This window comes from Atractosteus spatula, chromosome 25 (genome assembly GCF_055471065.1).
Source record: "Atractosteus spatula isolate fAtrSpa1 chromosome 25, fAtrSpa1.hap1, whole genome shotgun sequence".
NCBI classification, from domain to species: Eukaryota; Metazoa; Chordata; class Actinopteri; order Semionotiformes; family Lepisosteidae; genus Atractosteus; species Atractosteus spatula.
In genome coordinates this window covers 2,483,710-2,505,866 of record NC_142730.1, presented here as the reverse complement: position 1 = coordinate 2,505,866, position 22,157 = coordinate 2,483,710, and the positions used below count along the sequence as shown (strand labels likewise).

The 22,157-nt window shown below is 50.7% G+C and overlaps 1 protein-coding gene across 8 annotated transcripts in view; it reads left to right on the top strand.

Moving 5' to 3' along the window:
* The window catches only part of arhgap33 (Rho GTPase activating protein 33), a 60,594-nt gene that overhangs the window by 6,398 nt on the left and 32,039 nt on the right, over positions 1-22,157 (top strand). For 2 of the 8 annotated variants that reach the window (XM_088905369.1, XM_088905370.1), the window contains exons 2-3: positions 14,891-14,959; positions 17,717-17,751. The exons of 2 other annotated variants lie outside the window; for them this stretch is intronic. In XM_088905369.1, the coding sequence (XP_088761495.1) occupies positions 14,891-14,959; positions 17,717-17,751 (104 nt within the window). Of the gene's footprint in view, positions 1-1,372; positions 1,819-2,719; positions 2,766-14,890; positions 14,960-17,716; positions 17,752-22,157 lie in introns of those variants that run through there. 4 more of the 8 variants (XM_088905374.1, XM_088905373.1, XM_088905375.1 and 1 more) reach the window with 3 other exon arrangements.

Here is a 22,157-nt window from a genome sequence, read left to right as displayed (position 1 = left end):
AAGCGCTGTGAAGGGAGGACTCAGGGGCAGGCCGCCCAGCAGTGTTCCTTCGAGAAAAGGCTGAACGGGATACTTCCATCAGCAGGGATACTAGCAACCACACGGCCGGGATGGGCAGAATTGCCACAAGGGTTCACCCCGGGTTTCCCTTCAGCAATGACCTCTCAAACTAAGGAGGAGTTTGACAGTTTCTGGCTCTCGCAAGAGATGTCGAACCTCGGTCTCGTTTTGATCACCTAAAGCTCATAGAACCCCCCCCCCCCCCAACAACAAATAGCACGTTAACACCGACAGTACGCGGTAACCACCAGCTTATTGAAGACGTATGGTTTCTCCAGATCCGTGTGTTTTTTTTTCTGTTTTCTATGTAATGGAGAGAATAACGGCCCGAACTATGTTAAGACTTCCCGTAAATAAGGAAAACCTACCCTCCGTTTTAATGAAAAAATAATCCGCAGACGTGTACTAAAAAAAAAAAATCTGAAGCAATGTGCTTATTAAATGAAACCGGTACAGATGCACTACAGCAAGTTCGAGTGACCCGCAGCAGCGCTTTTCCTCGTCTATTTTTACTTCTCCGCGTGAAATGCATCCCCCCCCTTGTTCCCGTGCTTATAATGCGCCGCTCAGGCAACAACAAAAACGAGCTCTCGTTTAATATTTTACGGCAATGTGAGAGACTCAAAACACGAATCGGCCTCAAATTCCAGAGAGAGAGAGAGGGGAAAAAAGATAAAAACAATTCCTGCGTCTCGAAGAGGGGGTGGAGTGGAGTCGACCATACGACCCCCCCCCCCCCTTACAAAACGGGAGGTCGTTTTCCCACCGAAGAAACCGCAGTGATATAATATAACACAAAGACCCTTCCTGCAACCGGAGGAGGGGGCGAGGGATTCTTCACATGTGTGACGGGAATCCATCATCGTTTTTTTTTTTTTAAGGTTGCACGGGGCGTGCAACACGAACGCACCCGTCCCCACTGAACCCAGAGGCAGTCGTTTCGTGTTTGTGTTTTTGTAACTGGCGGGCCCGTCGCCGGAGTATCCGTCCGCCCGCAGCTGGTCTCCCGGCTTCCCGGCGCGCAACACCTTTGGCCCGCAGGCATCTCCACGGAGCGCCCCATCTCCGGACGAGAGAGGAGGGGGCGACGCCTGGGGGGGGGGAAGCTGCTGAACCAGACCGCGGCCGGACCCGGGCTGTGGAGTCGGGAGGGGGCTCCTGTTAGCTGCACCCCCTCCCCCGTGTTTCGCATTCACGTCGTCCGTGTCGGCGTGTAAGCTGAAACGCTCACAGACGCCCGCTGGGGGCCTCGGCGGACCTCCCCCCGTCGCCTCGGTTTTGGTTGCGGCGAAGAGATCCCGGAGACGCTCATCAGGGTTTGCTTGATGGGAGCGGAGACACATTGTTGGGAGGCGCGTCTATAGGCTCGGGACCCCGGGACGCTGAGAAGAGGAGGAGGAGGAGGAGCAGGAGGAGGAACGGGGGTGTTTTATCCCGAAACTTAAACACGGGATTCTAAATGTGACTGAAAACGCGTGCCAGTAGCATCTGAGCGGGACGCCAGCTGCCTCTTCAGCTCTCCAGGGCTGCGGGACGCGCCCCGTTTTTTGGAGGAATATGGGGGTCTGACTTGAGACGCGCACGGACGGGGGGGGGTACGGGGGGTGGGGGTGGAGGCGGCGTTCCGAGACCATGAGAAAATCATCCTAAAGGAAAGAGAAAGAGAGAGGGGAAAAAAAAGACGCCGCTCAAAACAGAAAGGGGGAGAGCGACCGTGTGTGAATTTGAACGTCGCCCAGCTCCGAGTCCGGAATGGTGGTGAGTTTCTGGCAATCGGGTTCATGCTGTTGTTGATGATGATGATGATGATGATGTATTTCTTTCTGTTGCTGCTGCTGCCCGTTTTGCCCGGGGGGGGGCCGTGCCGTTCAGATCGCGGTTAACTCTTTGTGTCCCGCAGGAGCGTCACAGGGGTGGAGAGTGAGTGAGGGGGGAGGAGGAGGGCGAGACTGAGCTGCTGTTGCTATTAGTTACACGCCGCTTGATCCTGCTCTGGGCGAGGAGTGTGTGGGGGGGGGGGGGGACCGTGCCTTCGGGAGCTCATCCGCGCACCAGTCTGGTGGGGGTTAGCGGTGTTTTGAACGCGCGTGTGCTTGTACGTGTGCGTGTGCGTGTGTGGCCGTCACCCATCCGGTCCGCGGGACTCGCCCCCCACCCCCCATGCAGCTGCTCCGGGGAGAAGCACGCGGGGGGCCCGTGGAGGACGCGTCGCGTGCGCCGGTACGTATTGTCTCGTTTCTTTTTTTCTTTTTCCTTCGCTTCCCGACTCCCGGCGCGGGGCTGCGCGCGTGAGAGAGGAGAGGAGAGGAGGGGGAGGATTGTGGTTGAAGTGCGTGGCGTTGTGAAACGCGATGAAGGCGTGATGTTGTTGTTGTAATAATGAATCGACCCCCCCCAGAGTCGGCCTGGGACGCGGTGGAGGTGCTGGTGGCGGTGGGCGTTCCCGGTGGGCCGCCCCACCCCTGTCTGTCTCGGGCTGAGAGCAGGTGCGGGTCGATCGCCAACCGTGATGGGGGTTTTGCTAACACGCTGAAATGCAACGGCCTCTTGGCGGTATGCCACTATTATTTATTTCTACGCTGATATGTGGCTGGGGCGACCATGTGCCCGTCTCCCTGCGTGCTGCTGGAAAGGAATAGTCCCCGCAGGCGTGTCCGTCACTGTCGGGGCTTGTTACGTAGGAGGCTGGTGGCCAAGAAGCGAAGGTTCGTTTAAAAACAAAACAAAAACACCCTCCCGTTTCTCTCTTTCGAGGTGGGCTGTTGGCTGTTATTGTAACACTTTTGGTACAAGAAACGTTGTTGTTGTTGTTGTTGTTGTTGTTCTTGGAAAGGGGGCGGCTGTCACCCCTTGAAGTTGTTTCTGTCCGGAAAGAGGTGGGGTCCCGTTAAGACACGTGAACTGGAGAGCCAGGAGACGCGCGTATCCCCAACCCAGGCCACAGTGTCACCCCCACCTCTTGGACGATGAAGGGCGGCTTAAGCTTTGTGAACTGCAAGACGAGGAGAAACTGCCTCTTCAGGGGAATGGTGCTCGGCATGCCGGGTCTTCTTCACCCTCGCCTTCACAGATGGCCGTGACGGATCCCGGTCTGCGCTGCACTGATCTGCCAATGGGTGCCGAGAGCTGGGCAGGACATATCCCCCGACCTTTTACCTTGTCTGACTGGCTGATCAATGAAAGAAATGCAATACCGCTGTCAGACGGCGCTGCATGCGGTGTCAGATCATACAGCTACCCCCATCTCTCTTGTCTTGTCGCTTACCTGGCACGCAGGTGTAAGTACAGCCCCGCTGCTGTCGCTGCCGTTGTTAAATAAGTCAGAAATGGTCTCGCGTCACCGAAGGAGGCTCCTAAAGCCGATGCCCCGTGTTCAAAGGCATGTGCAGTGCGTTTTTTACCGTTAAACAACGGCATTCTGTGCGCCGTTTGTTTGTGTAGCTGCAGAAGCCGGGACGTGATTAATCACCATAGTTACAGAGTTTGTCTTCAACACTCTCAAGGCCCCGCTGTAGCTGCGTTAGCATCTCTGGGGGCCGGTATTGTTTTTTCCCCTCTTTTCCCTCCGTCTCCGTTCCGGGGTCACTGGAAGAGGAAATGTGATTAATGGTCGTTTTATGTGGCTTCCATGGCTGTCAGTGTGTTGGTATTGTCGGCGGGTGAAGTCCACCCCCAACCGCATCTCTCCATTTCCCAGTGTGTGTGTGTGTGTGGGTGGGTGCAGATCTAACTTTCGATTGGCCAAGGAGAAAACTCAAATCCCGATGTGTGTGGTGTTGCCCGGGCCGGTGCTGAAGCAGGAGAGGTCGGTTTGGACACCGCCGAGTGGATCGCAAGTCCAGACTTCACATCCCCGTACTGCCAGCCAGTATCTTAAACCCTACCGTACCTGACAGTACGACAGCGCCGTTTTTTCTTATCTAGACCGTCTTGCAGGCAGGGTTTAAAAGCAGAAGCAGCTGCCTAACGGCCTTTGCATAAAACCGGTAGGGCAAGCTCGAGTTTCTCCCGAAATCGCCCTAAACATGAAAGGGAGCGGTCATCATTTAAATACGCTGCTGGAGTTCCTGAGTGGGTTTTGCATGTGAAAAAATAAAATATTCAAATTCTGCGTGGGAACGAAGAGCACCTTTGATGCACGAGGCACTTATTCTTAGTGATCTCTCATCTGGCACTAGGTACTGGATACATTTGGGTTAAAGGACTGTTCACCTGATTTGCATAACTTGTATTGTATCATGTTATATTTTGCATGGTCTTAATTTAAACAGCAGGGCACTTAGGCCAGTAATGTAGGCTGTGGGTTGCCCATCTTTTAAATAGTTTTGACTGTAGCACCTCTCATAGTGAGCGGCAGTCCTGCGGTTGCTGTAGGTCTCTTTGAATCCTTACCCGTTGAAAGCTTGAAAACAAAATGCAGTAAATGGTTGATTCTAAGAGGTGGGGGTCAAGGGAATGACATTTTAAAGACCCCCCTGCCTTCAGCCCCCAGGGTTGAGCCTCTGGTACTGTACAGTGTGATGTCAGGGAGGCAGCTGGCTCTCTTACCCAGGATGCCTTGCTGAGTTTTGTGTGGCTGCTCTTCAGATCGTCGCTCAACGTCTCTCCTGAAGGCCAGCGGCGCGCAAGGAGGTGAAGGAGCTTGCTTCCTGTAGCTAGCAGCCGTATCACCCTCCAACCCACGGCTGGCAGCCCACTGGAGCCCAGCAGGTGTGAGCCTGGCCAGTACCTGGATGGGAGACTCCTGGGAAAGTCTGTGGGTGTCCTGGGGCTTGTGACGGGGGATGACGTGCTGGGCTGCCGGTTCTACTGAGATTCCTCCCCTCCCCCGGTAGGGTCCGTAGCGTTCTTAACCCGGCAGGAGTGAGGACTCTAATGTAGGATTTTTATTTTTGTTCGGAGGGAGATCGTCTCTCTCCTCCCTCATCCTTTCTTGCAGTGTAGCAGAACGTGCATCCTGGTCTCTGCTCCTGCGGGGCATTTGTTGTTGTTGTTGTTGTTTTTTAATTGAGTCTTGCAAAGCCGGCGGGACTGTGCCCCACCAGCAGCAGGATTAGCCCCTGGAATACCGCGTGCTTGCCAGCGGGGCATCCTGGGACTCTGTGCTGCTCGGCCTGGAATCTGACGGGGAGCCCAAGACCGTCTGGATGGTGAAGGCAGCCAGCAGAGTCATCGGTGCACGAGAGCTACAGCTGGCAGACATCTGGGCCAAACACATAGTATGGACAGCAAATATAAATCTCATCACTCATCACCCCCTGCACAGTGAATCAGAGAGCTCCTTCCGTCAGGCTTCGGTTCAGACTACCTAGAGTGAGAGCCATAGAATAAAGATATCGTCCACTCCCACAGCTAACAACCCGCTCAGTTTAGACAGGCGGTTGTACACGTCTTTGTTTTTGCATCATGCACATATCTTACGTATCTACATCTTTTTTTGCGGCTTATGCACGCGTGTTTCTGATTTGGAAACGGGTTCGTTAAAATAGCTACCTGTGTTCTTTGTTCTTTGTATGGTGTTGTCCTGTACCTGAACGGGAGGAAGCCAGTTTCCTACCTGGGACAATAAAGGAGTGGCGTCAGTCTACCTAGGCAGTAAATGTTTTCTTCCTGTTTGAATCTGAAGCTGCAAGTGGAGGTGTTTTAATTATTAACGGGGTTCTAAAGAAAGCAGTGTGCTGTCTTCAGATGTGTGCAGGAGATAGCCAGTGTACCGTGTAGCCTAATCCGGTGTCTCATACTGCGGACACCTGGGGCTGAGTGCATTATTTACTACAGTGATCAGCTTGCATGTTTGTTTTCTTAGAGAACGTCTCAGAAATGCCACAGAGAATTACAAAGGCAACATATATTTGCGTCGCGGAGTAATTAAGGGATGGTAAACATTAACTATTAAAATCGAAGTACTGTTTAAAATCCTTCAGCTGTGATCCTTACATCTGGTCTTGGAGATGGACAAGGGCCTCGGGTTTTTATTCCACCCTTGAGCTCCTGGTGACTAAATTGAGTTCATGAGCGGCTCGATTGGTCTCAACTACAGCTGTGTCCCAGATCTCTCCTTATCGTGGAGCTTGGAGTTCTCTGTGAACCCTGGAAGGCTGAGGACTTTAGGACGCGGTGTGGGAATCGGTGCTGTGGAGTGTCGGTGACATTTCCCCTCGAAGATTGCAGTGGGGGTGTTGTGAAACCAACGCCGAGCCACGTGAGTTGCAATACTGCCTGTGAGGTCACACAGCGCTTTCCAGTAGAGGCTCACAGTTTATCTACAATCTCCATCTCTCCTCCTGTCGTGCCCCTGTCCAGCAGGTTTTCTAAGTAGCCAATAAATCACTCATTTATAAAGACCTGGGTCACTTAACTGTCCCAGGCTTAACAGTCCCAGACATTTAATTTTGCTGAAGGTGATCAGTTAAACAGGTGACTTGTTTTTAATTTAGGGATCATTTGAAACCAAAAACTGGAGACTATTCAGCTGCCAAGGCTCATAGGTCCCTTAATTATACAAATGCTTGATTGATCTCTACTGAGGGCGACCTATGAAACAAAGTGGATTTGGGGCTCTTGGGGATCAGGACTGGAGCTCCCTGCGTTATCTCCTGCTCCTCTGAATTTTTTAATATAAAATTAAACCGAAGCTAAATATTTTGAATCCAGGAAAGTAAAGGGTAGAAAAAATGCTGGCATTTTTACTCCAACTTGGCTGTGATGCTCAGGGGGGCCTCTGGCTTAAACTGCTGGTCATAACGTTTGTCCACCAGCTGGAGGTCATGGGCGGACCCGGCTTCGGTCCAAGCAGCGGATCAGGCTCCCGATTGCCGAGTGCTTTAATCGACTCCAGGCCTCCGCGTGATCTCCATTGATCTTAATTAGATGTGTCCCAGAAGACGCTTGAGTTCCCTGTCACTCCTGCCGTCCCAGAAAGCCTAGCTCCCTGGTGACTCGTCTCCGTCAGAGCAAGTGTGGGGCCGTGGGAGCATTTTTTCACTTTGTAGAAACCTTGGCCAGGGTTCGAGACTCTGCTTCCCCCTCCCATAATTATCAAGGCCCTCTCCCATCCTTTTAATTGGACTTCAGTATTTGTCAGTTTTCTTAAGGAGGTTCAGTGCTAGAGCTGAGATGCTCATTGATCCAGATGCACCATTGCTCCAAAGCTAGACTTTTCAAGAAGAAATCTCACAGCGGAAGTCTTGATTCTTGCAAATTTGTTTCTGTAAAATGCCGTTTCTTGACTTTATACAGACACTGTCTACAGAGCTAATTAGGGACCAAAAGTGTTGATTGCACCGTGCTAATTAAAAAATCTTTGGTGCAGCCTGCACAGTGAGCAAGGGCAGTAATGAGAGAGAGACAGTTATTCTGCTGTCCCTAATGCACTTTAAAACGTCGTGTCAGAATCTGGCTATTTGTGGCTGCAGTGGTTCTGCTTCATCATGCATGACCCCCATGAGTGACAGGAGATGAATCTGTCAGGAGCTGCGATTTCTATCAGGGTGATCACAAACCTCAAGTAGACTGTGACGCGCACTGGTCAACCTGTTCTGCATTGAGCTCAAAGTTAAAGGAGAAGAGATTTCTCAATTGGGTTAGCTCGAACCCGGTGCTCTAATTAGATGAGTCTTCATGACTAAACCACGGTTTCCTGATGTTTCTTTTGTACGGTTTTTGAAGGCGTGTGGTTGGAAGGCGACTGCTCGCTGTCTTCCCAGATCCCTGCTTTTCAGCTGCAGAGCAAGCAGTGGGAGAGCGCGCATCTGTGGCCGCCAGATGGGTTATACAGCGCCTCTGTACGTCTGTGTTACAGAAACAAAAAAAAAAGAGCTGCAGTTGGCCTCTGGTCACGGGCCCACTGTGAACTCCTCTGCACTTCCTGCTTGCGTCAGGCGATCCTTCAGGGTCTCCTTGCTGTCAGCTCCCTAGGGGAGATGGCTGCATGTCCTTTTCCAAGACCCCAGCACTCTCACGACTTTCAGCGCTGGGGATCACGTTAAGATTCCTGATGCATTTGCGGTTTTGCTGCGAAGCCGAAAGGCAAGTATGTGCCGAGTTCCCAGCGCTGTCTTCACGTGTCGTGAGTCGAGAAGGGGTGAACTCCAGGCCCTGCGAGCACTGCCAGAACCTGAAACAGTTTGATACCCCAGCGTAGTGGGAGCTTTTATCCCCTCCCCGGCGTTTGTAGGTTTTGCGTCGTTTCATTCCTGGGAAGCCGGGTTCATGCGTGCGCCTCTGAGCTGGCTGGTTTCTGATCCGTGATGAGCACTTCTCTGCCATTAATTGTTAATTCTCTGCTTTGACAACAAACCGGAGTGGCTGCAGGTGAGCATAGTCTTGGTGGGGAACAGTCTACACGCTCTCTTGTGTTTTCAGAGGGCTTTGCAATAGCCAGTTGGCCAATTTTTGCCTTTAATGAGTTTTTGGAGAATAGCCCCAAGCTGAATTGAAATACGTCTACCAGGAATTGCCCTGCAAATGTGTCCCTTATGTTTGTCTGCGTTTGCTTGTCCGCTCAGCAGTTGTAGTATTTAGTTACGGTTCTGTGGTAGCAGACACCAGTACTAAACTGCGATTCAGGTTGACAGGGTTTCGAAGTCCCCGTTGTTGTCTGTTTTCTGCCTTCCTCTTCCTCCTTTTCGGCTCCTTCCTCCATTAACACGACAGGCGGGGAAACTGGCCTGCCCAGTATTTGAGGAGAAGAGTGTGTTCAGTTTACACTGGCTGGCTCCATGAAGGAGGGATTCACTGGTAAGAGGAGCCCAGTGGAGATGAAACGAGGCATTAAGTGAGTTGAAGCACCGCAAGGCGGTTGTCAAGGGCGACGGGCTCCTCTTTGCGCAAACCTTTTTACTTCCTGCGGAAACACCGACCTGCTGCGTCTTGGTTCCACTCGGCTGTTGAAGCTTTTCCACAGCGTTGTGGATTTTTTACAGATCCTGCCGTTTTCCCGCTTCTTAAACACGCTTAGCAGCGTTTCTGGGTCTCAGTCTTGCCTTAGGTCATATCCGCGACGTCTAACTGCACATCTGCCATGTTGGGTTCATGGCCATTAGTATCTTGACCACCTCCACAGAGGGGATTAGGAATCTTTGTTCCAACAGTACCTTCACTGGAGTGCCCAAATCCCAGAAGAGCAGTAGAATATGTTTTCTGTCGCTTCTCAGTTCCCATGATTCCAGAACACTGCTAAAGCCCTCCTTGAGGCACGTGCCTCAGTGCCCTCTGCTACAACGAGCTCGACTGCCCCCTCCTAGAGGGCACGCGATCTGTGATTAAAACGAGCACGCCCAGGGGAATTTTCCTTCAAAAGCGGCATGTGTTGTGGGAGTGATTTCAAGTCTTCGGCTTTCGACTGTTATGAGAAAGCAGATTGGAGGTGAAGGCACAGGCGGTTGCCTTTAAGTCTCTCCTCGTTGTCTCGCAGCGTTCGGAGATCTGACGCCGAGCAGGAGGTGAGGTCGGGATCTTCAGCTGTGTACAAAGTGGGAGAGGGCTGTATATCCCGAGGCGATGGGATAGTTTTCTACAGGATGTCCGTGTCTCGGGCTGTCAGGTTGCCACAGCCCTCTTGATCACCTGTTTGCCTATTTAACAGCGGTTCATCGCCGGCAGCGCTAGACGCTGAGGCTGCGATGTCCTGTGTGAACTCTGTGTAGCGTTCTGATGTACAGTTGGATGTGGTTGAGTTGATCCGCTGGTACGTGGTCTCAATGCTAAGACGCAGCGCTGGTAAGAATAGGGTTTTTTGTTATTGCTGAGACTGCAACAACAAGTGAAGTGCTGTTTTATTTTAGGAGCACAGTATAAGAGCTGGAAGGAAAATTATAGCTACCAGTTCCCTTTTTGTAGGCCTGGTGAAATTCATTAGAAACAAGCCCTTAGTGCTGAAATAAATCTTACCTCCCCCTCAAAAAAATGCTGCAATCAGTACACTGAAATGGTCCATTCAGTAAATAAGCACATCCCAGGGTGTTTCTCTAAAAGAGTAAGGGTGTTATCCTGGTGTCCTGGCCAGTATTCCCCCTGGCCTTTACCAGTCATGGCCTCCCTAATAATCCCCCTCTCTGAACTGGCTTCATCACTCTGCTCCTCCCCACTGAGAGCTGGTGTGTGGGGAGCGGACTGGAGCATCATCCAGGTGGGGGTACACACTGGTGGTGGTGGAGGGGATCCCCATGACCTGTAAAGCTCTTTGAGTGGAGTGTCCGGGAAAGCGCTATATAAGTGTAAAGAATTGTGACTGAAATGTCCGTCTCCAGCTCCACACACACACGGGCTGGCAGGACAGAGGACTGTTCACTCCAGTGCAAAGTCTTCATCGTTTTTTCAGCTGGCAAATTGCATTCAGCGCAGATCTCCGCACCTTCTTTTCAAGAAACCAAATGGCTCCGTATACCGCAAGCTTCTCATTGTCTGCCTCTCTTCAGACATGAAACTCGTGCCGTTTGTTTCTGAAACCTTTGCTCTGGGCCAGGGCAGGAGAAAGCTTTAGAAATTGTGTAGATGGGGGCTGTGAGATGTTTTCTTTCTTCATTCCACCCACCTCCATTCATCTTCCGTTCCGTATTTGTCTTTTTACTGAAGAACTCGCTGGACAGCCGATCCAGAACGCTCAGAGAAAGGAAACCGTGTGGAAGGTGTTGTCAGGGTCTGTAGCAGCAGCTGGCACCCCTGGGTGTTTAGTATGCAGCCTGTGGCCCCTTCGCTAACAAGGCACGGAAAAGGAACTTGGGATTGTATAGGGAGGTGGTTTCCAAGAGATGGTCCCGGAATGCGGAGATAAAATTGACCTTGCTGTATACGACGTGCCCCTGACGGAGTCTTCCCATAGTACAGCTGAATGAGCGGGACTGAGGTGTGTGTGTGTGTGTGTGTGTGTGTGTGTGTGTGTGTGTGTGTGTGCTGGGCTTGCATTTTAAAGCCCTGCGGCGCAAGAAGTGGCGTTTGTGAATGGGCTGTTCTGGGGGGGGTTGGGGTTCGGGGTGGACATTGAAGAGGCCCTGTTTTCTGCCTGTTGCGATTGTCTGTGTTCTCAGACAGGGGAGCCCTTTCCAGCACTTTGCTGTTTCTCTCAGTGGCGTAGACTAGGAGACATTTTAGGATTCTGTAAAGATCAGTTATTCTGTAATAAGGGCATCATGTCCGCTTTTAAAGCTTTTCATGGTTTCAGTTTAGACAGAGCTTGGCTGGCTTGGTCGTTCTCCCCTGCCCTGTATGAGGCCAGCACGAAGCCTGGCCATTCAAGCTGTAGTGTGTTAGAACTCGTTTAGCCTAGGAAAGGATGGAGTAGGTGTTTTGAGTGCTTGTCTGCCAAAAGGCAAGAGGCAATCTGATTTCAAAAACCGCTATAGTGATTTTTTTTAGATTTAGCATTGAAGGGGGATCTTTAGAGAGCCAGAATTATACCAGCCCCAAGCACACATTAGGTGGCGTACCAGGGTTAATGCCCTTTTTATTAAACGTTAAACCGAGGTCCTGACTCTCTGTGGTCATTACAAATCCCAGGGTGTTTCTCGAGAAGAGTAGGGGTGTCACCCCAGTGTCCTGGCCAGGATTCCCCCTGGCCTTTACCAGTCATGGCCTCCTAATAACCCCCCTCTCTGAACTGGCTTCATCACTCTGCTCTCCTCCCCACTGAGAGCTGCTGTGTGGGGAGTGTACTGGTGCATCATCCAGGTGGGGGTACGCACTGGTGGGGGTGGAGGGGATCCCCATTACCTGTAAAGCGCTTTGAGTGGAGTGTCCAGAAAGGCACTATATAGGTGTAAGTAATTATTATTAAGAAGAATGAGCAGGAGGCCAGCCTTGCACAATAAAACGGTATAAGATATAACGGTTACAAATGAGAGTAAGCACCTCAGCCCAGCTAGCCCGTTCGGCACTTAGTAATCGATCCAAGGATCTCATCTGGACATTTCTTGAAGGGAAACCAGGGTGTTGGCCTTAATGGCCTAACTGTTCCACACTCCTCCAACCCTTTGTGTAAAGTAGCGCCTCCTGATCTAAGAGCACTTCTATGTAGTTTTCCATTTGTCACCTCTAGTTCACATTTCACTTTGAGAGTTATGAACACTTGGATCAGGTCCCCTCAGGGCGGAGAAGGTTGGGCTCTTTTATCCTGAGCGTGGAGGGCGATCGGAATTTGCCGGTGTTTCTGGAGTGGGGTTTGAACCCACGCTGCCCTAATGGAGTGCAGACTGAATGGTGCGCCTTAAGACTGCCTGGCCGCACAAAGACCAGTGTCAATCATTGCAACATCGATTTTTCTCACCTCCTTTACCAAACAGGGCCGCGCTCCTGATCAGAATATCACTTTCTGAACTGCCCCCATTCAAATGAAGCAAACTAGTCTCCTGTGTGCGACACGAGAAGCAGCTGAAAGAGTTACAGCCAGCGTGTCTGAATGTGCAACTGGGTCCGTTTGCACGGAAAATATGTTGTTTTGTCTAATGACACTTTTCTTTTTTTTTTTAAACAACGTCGCCGTTTTTCCCGAGAGAGCAGGCGCGCCTGTACAAGGGTGTGCAGTGTATTCAGCACAACAGGGAGCAGAGAGGGACATGAATGTCACGGGGGTGGCTTGTTCCCCCCCCAGACGGTGGACTCGCAGTGGCGATTGCCCCCGTTCTGTTGGGCTGCGGGAGGGCTGATTTATCTCTTGACGGCGGGACGAACGGCGCCAGCTCGGTTTGTGTGAATCGTACCAGCCCGTGGCGGGCGCGGAGGCTGCGGACAGAACCCGCTTTCCTTGGGAGGGGCGGGGGGAAAAAACGTCGCAGGAGTGCCTCAGTTCAGACCCCCCACACCCCCGCACTACGCTGGCAGTCGCCGGGGCGACGCACCCCAGGTGTCTCCCTGCTCCTGCTTGCCACGGGCCTGCCTCTGCCGGGGAGAACAGGAGGTGGCTGTTCGGGCACGGGCCGAGGGGGTCTTCTCTCCCCGCACCGGACGCCCCCAGCTGACGTGGACCCCAGGCCTGCGGCGAGCGAGGGTGGGGGGACCTGTCGTCGGTTCTCCGGGGGACACCTGCAGCTCTGGATTCTAGAGCTGGGCCTATCGGGGAAGGGAGTATCGTGGTGGTGGGGGGGGGCCGCGTAGACCGGGCAGGATCTCGGCGGTGCCGTTGCTGTGGCGACCGGCCTTGAACCGCAGGGCCGCGCAGATCTGCCGAATGGCAGCAGGAGGAACAGAGAGGAGGAAGCTGCTAGCAACACAGTGACCTACTTCTCCCTGGACATGTGACGCACACTTCCTCCTCAAGGCGCTGGACCGCTCTGTACCACACACAAACCCCACCTGGCGCATCACACCGACTGACAGAGGCAGGCCCGGCGATTCTCACGAGAGACCGAGAAGGCAGTTCAGGTCATGAAAGGTCAAGGGTCAAGAATTGGTGTGTACAGCACTCTGAATCCCTATCCAGCAGGTGTGAAGAGTGTATTCCGTATCTGACATTGCCTTAGGAAGAGCTCTGCTCACACGTTAAATGTAGCGGCGTAAGCCAGGGATTTGTTAGCAATCTGCAGTCAGGCTTAAGAGAACTTACATGCCCTTTCAGAAGGGGCTGGCGCAGGTGTTTAATGTTTAATTGACAGCGCAAATGAAAAACTGTACAGGATTCCAGGTTAAAGTAGTTTTTGATTGCTGCGTCCGTGTGTAGCTCGGTTGATTATTTCATTGTGCTGGAAAAATGCTTTTAATGCTGTCAGCTTGTACAGCAGTGCTTTCCTCAGACCTCCAGGGCCTTGTCTTGGAACTATTTCACACTAGTTCACAGCCCCTCAGTGACTTTGCTGCTTAAGCTCACATGAAGAAACAGACGAGTGATTTCCTAGACTGTTCTGGGAATGATTGAAAAGCCTACACGAGCACATGGCATTATTCGGAGCTGATGCCTTCATGGCCCTAATGTCAATGTTTTCATATTTTTTAAATTTGTGAATCGGAGGCGAACGGTCAATCGTGGCATTTGCGTACAGCAAGCTGTTCTGGAGCCAGCTGGTGATACGCAGTATGACGTCATGGACGTGTGGTACATGAAGACTTTTGCAATCTGAAATCGGCTGCTCTGGACTGTCGTGTGCTCCCATTGAGGTCTTTGTCAAATGCTACATGTCCTACAAGCTGAAGGCGCTGGATTACAGCTGCTGCTGCAGTATACGCCTCAGATTCCACCTGCCATCCGTCCATCCATTTTCTAAGCACTTTATCCAGTTCAGGGTCACTCTGGAGCCGGGGGTACTGGGTGGTGGATACCTAATACACCATGCGAATGAACTTAAACACAGCAAACAACAGCAGAACAGGACAGGCTGTAAAATACAGCGCGTCCCAGTTGCCTGTTTCAAAAGGGAACATTCTGAAAATGAACCTTTGGGAGCGCCGTGATCTTTAAGAAGATGCGATGGGGAATGGGGAGCATGAGAAATTGGAATGGAGCCTCAGAGGCCCGGCCCGAGAAACCCCGAGCCTCTGAGAATGTTCTAGAAGCCCTGAGCCTCTGAGAATGTTCTAGAAACCCCGAGCCTCTGAGAATGTTCTAGAAGCCCTGAGCCTCTGAGAATGTTCTAGAAGCCCCGAGCCTCTGAGAATGTTCCGGAGGCTTTGGGCCTCCTAGAATGTTCCAGAAGCCCTGAGGCTCCGAGAATGTTCCCGAGTGACTGGGCCGCCCAGGATGTTCCGGAAGGACTGAGCCCCCGGGAATGTTCCGGAAGCTCGGAGGCCGTGAGCGCGTTCTGGCGGCTGCCACCGTGAGGACGCGAGACCGTGGTTTGGTCGGGGCCAGCTGGTTCGAGGGGTGTACTAAGTGTCGGTTTTGTTTCCCTTCCATGGCCCCAAGTGTCAGGACCCAAGGGGTTCCGAAAGATTGCCATGTTAATGCGGGCAATGAGTCTCACCGATGTCGGAGGTAAGTTGCACTCTCGTCCACCCAACCCATCTCGCTCCCGTATCTCCCCGCAGAGGGAGCCCAGCACCGGGACGGCATAGCTTTGTAGGTGCTTCACTGTTAGGAAGCCTTTAACAACAAGAGCGATTCAGGCAATTGGGCTTGAGAACCGACTCCCGTTGGGGTTCTCGGGGGTTTGCAGTTTGGAGACAGTTTAGTTGTCAGATGAGTGACTGCATGACTTTCTCTTCAGTATCTTAATGTTTTGCTGTAGTGTTGAGCGAGATTTTAACTCTTCTTCAAACGGCCCAAGGTCCACTAGATGTTCTGTCATGCTTGCGCACAGCTAAAGTTGAACCCAGGTTGCGGGAGGAGCAAACTCCTAGCGGGCTTAACGTTTGGCACAGGTTCTCGTGCAGCAGAGCGCTCGTACTCTCGTGAAAAATTCAGAAGCAATCGGAGGAGCAGCTTTTGTTGCGCGCTGTTATCGGAGAGAGCGGAGGACAGCGCTGAGAGAGGAGAGACAGCAGGATGGGTTACAGGGCATGGCGAGTGACGGGCTGTGGGAGAGCAGTATGGTAGATGAGGCTTTTGGAGATCCAGCACAGATCCCATTACTGCTGTCTTTGTCGAGCTCCTGGCGGTTATTTGACCCTGGAGACAGCACGGGTATAGAGTTACGGACTTGAACGTTGGTATAGGGTGCACGTATTTTTTAATTGCTTTTTGATTCCCGTAAAAGGCTTCGAATGTTGCTCAAGGTAAATATTGACAATAGGTTTTCCCCCATGTGCATCTCTGTGTTGAGCTTTTTACTGTATTGCAAGCAAACTCTCACCTTCTGTCAAGCCCTGCATCCACACCAATCGCTTGGAGAAACTTAAGGAGACCACGTTTTCAAACATAATTACTTAACAGTTTCCGAATTAATTTGTATGAATAAGTACGGTATCTGTAATGAGCTGTTTATGTAATGCAATAACTCACAGCTGTGACAAGAGGCTTATAGAGAGCACCTCTTTAGCAATAGATCAGAGCACACAACAGCTCAAAATGTATGGGTATAGTAACACTCTGGATCAAAAATCAGAGCTGGGAATCTGTAATAATAACTAACACGTGTCTTTAGATTAATACCATGTTCTTTGGGGTGAGGGCTGTATTTAGGCCTCAAGGTCAGGTCATTTGTGGCTGTCTAGATACAACCAGGGCTTGCAGGTGAAGTGCATTTCCAGCCGTGAGACTAATTAAGAAAGACTTTGCAACTGCTATGGAGAGAATAGGGAGAAATGTGTCATCCGTCATATGGGATGGCATGGCTGGGTTTTGATTTAAGCAGTGGGAGGTCGGACAACAAGTCGGGGCTGATCAGATGCTATTTCAGGCTGGCTTTACGAAGCCAGCATGAGGGAGGCTTGTGATGCCTCCGACAGGAAGGTGTCATGCCTGTTAGTATATTGTGTCCCTGCAGGATGACACCTCGAAATTCATCCAGGAAAAACAGTATCATTAATGTGAATGATTGGAAGGTGAACTCGAACCACAGGAGTTTTAGATTTTAAAACTTGTGCTCCCTTGAGACACCATCTCTGACTTCTGCTGTCGCGTTACTTTATCAAACTAATTTAAAACTAGCAGGTGGATTCCAAGTCATTAAGGGCCTTATAAAAAAAAAAAGCTGTGAGAACTGGTCACCCATTGCCAGGTTTAAGCTGTCTCCAATTGTGAGAGGATTGATCAAAGCTACAGGGTTTTTTTTTTCATAACGTGTTGTTCTGGAGTAATAATTATCTGAAGAGATTAAGAAAATTGAAAGGTGTGGATTGACCAGACTGGAGCCCTTGTTTTCCGCCAGTTTAGCCCAGTTTGGGGGCTATTTAGAGTTGGGGAAAAATACTCCTGTAGCTTCCTGGGTTCAAGTGGGCAAGAGAGCAGCACATTACTATCAAGAGGGAGGCCTAGCTTGCAGAGGGCATTGCGAGTGTCTTGGAGCAGTTGTCTTACCAAGGTTTGGTAAACTCTGAGTCGAGGTGTGTAATGACAGGACCTTGTATCTTGTCATGCATTTAAGAATTGGCTGTCAAGGCTGGTATATGTTGTACTTTGTCATTCGTATTGTTAGGGTGTGCGCCATAATTGTTAGTACAGCCGATGAGTCTTGCCGTTCATCCTATTGCATGATCTTCATCACGGCTGGTACTGAAATCATGGGAATGTCGCTTCAGGTGCTCTTCATAATAATTGTACCGTTGATTGTGCTACAGTCACGCACAGGCTGAATTAAAGAGCCCAAGTCCAGGAAAAGAAATCCGGCACTTCTGATTTTTCAACACTTTGAGATGTGACGTCAGAAGGACATTTATTAATGTAGCACGTTAATCTCCGAGTTCACAGGGCATCTCCCCCATGGGCTCGTGCAACAGAAACATGTTTCCTCCACTCACTTCCTGGAAATCGGCTTGCGGATATCTTTCCAGATGACCTTTTCGTTTTGGGTTGTTACAAGCCTAAAGGCAACATTTGCAAATAATAGGTCTGGGGTATTTTGCAGATAGAATGGATGTTTCGGATTTATCTTTTGTATCAAGGCAGACTTAAAATAACTTCAGACTTGATTTCTCTGATTCAGTGGAATGATTTGTTAAAGCCCCTGCCGTTTGTAAGTCCTGAAATGGATCTCGCTGCTATTCAGCAGGGGTGTATGGGTTCTGGCTGACATGAAACAAAACGCTGATTGCAGTGTATTTTTCAATGGTGCTATTTTGACAATTTTTAAAGGAACCTTCGGATGCCCATTACATTTGCAAATACAGGTAAGAGTTTTTTTTTTTCCCACGCAAGTCTCTCCATGTCTGTGCCGTACCAATCTATCTTAATCTGCCACCGAAATAACTGTTGCACCAAATTGTTGGATCAAGTACAATCCACAGGGATCTCCTATGACACTGACTGTACAGTGAAGCACTGTGGACAGAATGAAACAGGGATTGGCCATTTCATTCCAACACCTTTATTACCATTGGACCGGTTATTTCAACTAAACAGGGATGTTCAGTATTTCACTCCTTTCTGGTTGCTCTACTTGTCTTGCGTTTCAAATTAGTGTTGGCTTATTGCAGTAGTTAATGAGTCCCTTGTGTGGGATGCTGCTGTAAAAAACATATTATTTGATACACGGATGCCTTAACTGCTTGCATTTGCAGGATAGAGAGGTACCAGCTCTATCCTTCGCGGGCGGCTAATAAGATTGAACCCCAGATCATTCTCACAACACCTGATCCACCCCCTCATCGTCACCATGTGTCGCTTATAAATTGTTAATTTACTAAGTACAGTGGCTGGGTCAGACACGCAGCCCTGAAAAAACAAAACAGATTAAAGCTTTATAACTAAACACACTGCCTTCACTGGTGCCCGGGGTTAACCATATGGGCAAGAGGGTGGAGCAGTGGTAAGGGTTGATGAGCATTACCAATAAATGTTTTGGGGAAAAAAAGCACAGAAGGGCCACTTTCTATCCCCAGCTCCCACTGTGGGTGAGCAGGTCGGCGGAGATCCCTTGCTGTATTGGGTGGAATTGTGTATACAGGGTTGGCACAGAGTTGTGTCCTGGACACTTGGTGTCTATTGAAACAATACCTTTTGCTGGAGGGACATCATGCTGAAACTCATACAGCTATCTGACAGAAAACGCATGTCCCACATATTGTCCAGAGTGAGTCCAGGAAGCCTTCTGCACAGATGATTGACCTGCAATCCCAAATTTGGACTGAGTTGTTTTTTTTTTCTGAGGGCTAAATTTAGGAGTAGATCCTGTTCCATTCCTAAGCTCGGAGACCAGGACTGCCGTGTCTCACGGCGAGGAATAAGTGAGGATGTGTGTGTGAAGGCCTAAGCGACATTTCCGAAAATGAATGTTAATTTAGCTGCCACTTCTTTTATCCAAGGAGACTTTTAACTGCAAGCCATCTCGAGCTGAAAAATGACCGTAGGGCAGCACTGCCATGGAGAGAATTATGAACAAACGGAAATGAGCTGAATAATTCATCCATACGTTTCCTAACTGCTTCATCCAGTTCAGGGCCTATCCCAGCAGGGCACACCCTGGACAGGGCAGACACACAGACACAGACAACAGGCACTCACGGCAGGGTCAGTTTACCCAGAACCCAGTTAACCCACCAGCATGGTTTTTATTTGGAGTGTGGGCGACAGTGCAAACACTGAGAATATACAACCTCCATGCACATAGCACTTGGCATTTAACCCAGGGCTCTGTGCTGCAAGCCAGCAGCGCTTACCGCTACGCAATTCAATATAGCAAAATAACACAAGGCAGGGATAAAGTTCGCACGACCCAAGACACGTTTCCTGTATGCATCTGTATGCAGGAGCTTGTGCAGAACGGCTTGCAGCCGGAGTCCAATGGCATCACTGACACCGGACTCTGGCCTTTGCGTGACACGAAACCTTCCTCCTTAGACATCAGACCTATGTTTCTGCACACACACATCTCCTTCGTTTTCGGAACAGTGGTGAAATTTCAGTGAATCAGTTACAGTCGCAAGTCCTGGTCTCCTCATTGCATTCATCCGATTCTTAAAGTATACAGCCCCATGAAGGAATCTCAGACCTTAGCTGTGTCTCCCTGAGGCCTTCTTCCACAAAGCTGTACTGTTGAGCAGGAGTGGGCTGTTTTAATTCGAACCTTCAGTCCTGTCATGGCTCTAGATGTTCCCCTTAAATCTGGATCTGGAAGGTCTCTGATCCTCCTAGCAAAGAACTGTCTTGAGTACTGGATACCAGTTCAGAGTTGACAGGATATCATTTGCCAACCTTTTGTATGCAGTTATAAAGAAACCGCAACAACAGTCATTTTTTTTTATTTTCCTTGTCATCGTGGCCCTCTTGTGGATCAGTTTGAATATCCCCGCTCTGTTGTACCCGTGCGCTTTGTAACCCTGGCTGCTTCTCGCCCATTCCTGTCTGCTGCCGTCCTCCGCGGGGCTGGTTGAATGGGCGCGATTGTTCCTGGAGCGCTGTGGGCTCTGGAAGGGATCCAGGTTTCACAGCTGCACGGGACAGAAGAATATAGGTTATCAATCCCTGCCCTGTCCCGGCGCCCATCTCCGTGGAGATGGGTTTTGTAACGGAGAATGAAAAGCTGTCAGGCCGTTTCACCCTCCTCCCCCTCCCGAGCAGTGAGGAAGAGACGGAGATTCTCACTCTCGGTGACTTCACAAGGCACTGGAGGAGCACGCTAGCGAGTCTGTTCTTTCATTGCATCACGGGGTGTTGGAGCTGACATGCCTGGAGCGTTTCTCTTCATCGTTTGCATCTTGTTGATTTCTCTGTTGTTCTGCCGGAGCTCTGCATCTTTGTCTTCCAAACTCCCAAGCTTTTAGCCTGCTGCGGAGGGAGAGAGATGGAGGCGACGTGAAACGTATGCAGTGCCCCTCTTCAGTTTCATCACGCTGGGAGGGTACGGCACCTGCCGGCGAGCTGTGGCGTCAGTGGGAGAGTCTGATGAACATGCAAAACGCATAGGGGCCTGGCACGGACCACAAGGGGGCGCTGTTGTGTCGCAAGCCCCTGGCAGGCTTCACACCAAGTCAAAACCTGCAGCACAGCACGGCCAGCGGCGCACTGTCGCTTGGGGAATCCCAGACGCAGCTGGCTGAGACCCCTTCCAAATGTGGACCAGCTCGGGTCTGGGCTTCTCATCAGACACTGCTGCAGGAGGGGCCCCATCTGAACCCTGTTTCTAATTGCACCTTAATTGGGTCCGCGCTGTTTTGGCCCTGGGGCGTAGGCTCACAGCTGCTGAGGAAACGCCAACTGCACGTGGCTCCGTCTCGTGCATTTTAGCAGGGGGGCAGCTCTAACGGCAGGCAGATGGCAGCCCCTAATGCAACTCTGCCGCGGCACGGATACACGCTGGCATCTTCAGGGTAGGGGCAGCGGACCAGTGAGCTTCCAAGATATGTGAGCAATGAAGAGAAATGACAGGCATGTGACCGGAACAGCTGGGGCAGCACATGGCGAAGCCCGATGCTTTTGAAACCTCGCTGCTCAGCCTTGAACGTCTCGTCCCCTTTACCAAGCACAGGACTTGCATAACGGGTCACTCACCCAGTGCGGGCTCTTGAAAGCTTGCAGGCTAAATGGACCCACTCCTGGAGGAATGCATTGCTAGTTCTTAGCTTGCAATGCCCCAGGGCTCCTGACCGAGAGAGTGGTAGAGCACAGCACTCCAAGCAGACACTCTTATGTACCATTGTACGCATTTCTCTCCCCTTTGTGGTCCAATCCAGAGGAAATGGCCACTCTCCTGGCTCCAGACATTGATACCAGCTGGCAGTGTTGGGTGTCCTGGAAACTTTGCCTCATTTCATTTTGCACGCCAGCTTCACCAGTCGAGATTTCCAAGCCTCCTTACCTTACTCTGAGATCAGTGCCCCCGGCGTCCCAGTACTTGGGAGAATACTGTAGTGTCTTCTAGCTCATAGTTTCTCAGCTCTGAAGCGGTTTCTTGTATAACAGCCGTGTGATTGATTCAATCGCTGTTTCTTTGATTTGCTATCTGATTACCGGATCGTCTGAAATTTACTAACCTTGCTGTTCTGTTGTGCTTAATATCCCTTGTTAGTGTGCGTAGGTCTGTTTGCTACTTCTGTGTTCAAATCCTTATTGGGCTGATTTTCCCTGATGCCCACCGGGAGAAATAAACCACATTGTCCAGGACAACTTGCAGTGGGTGGCTGGCAGCTGGGAGCAATCCGAATGCAGCCTCCCGAACTCCCTGCAGACTTCATTCAGGGTGGTCCAGTTCTGGTCTTGGAGGGGCCAGTGTGTGGAAGTTTTTTAGGCCGTTTTAAGGCAGCAGCATGTGAAGAGCAAGGAGAGGATTTACATTTGGCTAAAGGGGAATTATGTGTAGATGTAGGTCATGAGGATCTGAGGTGGAATGGAAAGCCACAGGCACACTCACCTCCCGTGAGTTGGACCCAGCCTGTCTAAATTAATTGGCCATCAGATTCGGGTGGATCTGCAGTCTGTAGACATCCAGGGTTGCACAAGATCCTGTCATTTGGATCCAGTCGGCTGTAAGAATCACAGTGTGTTGTGGGAGTTGTAGTTCTAAATCGAACGACTTTGCTTGTTCCAAGAACGTGATTGTTTTTGCTGTTTGGGCAACCTTCAGCCTAACAGAGTGTCT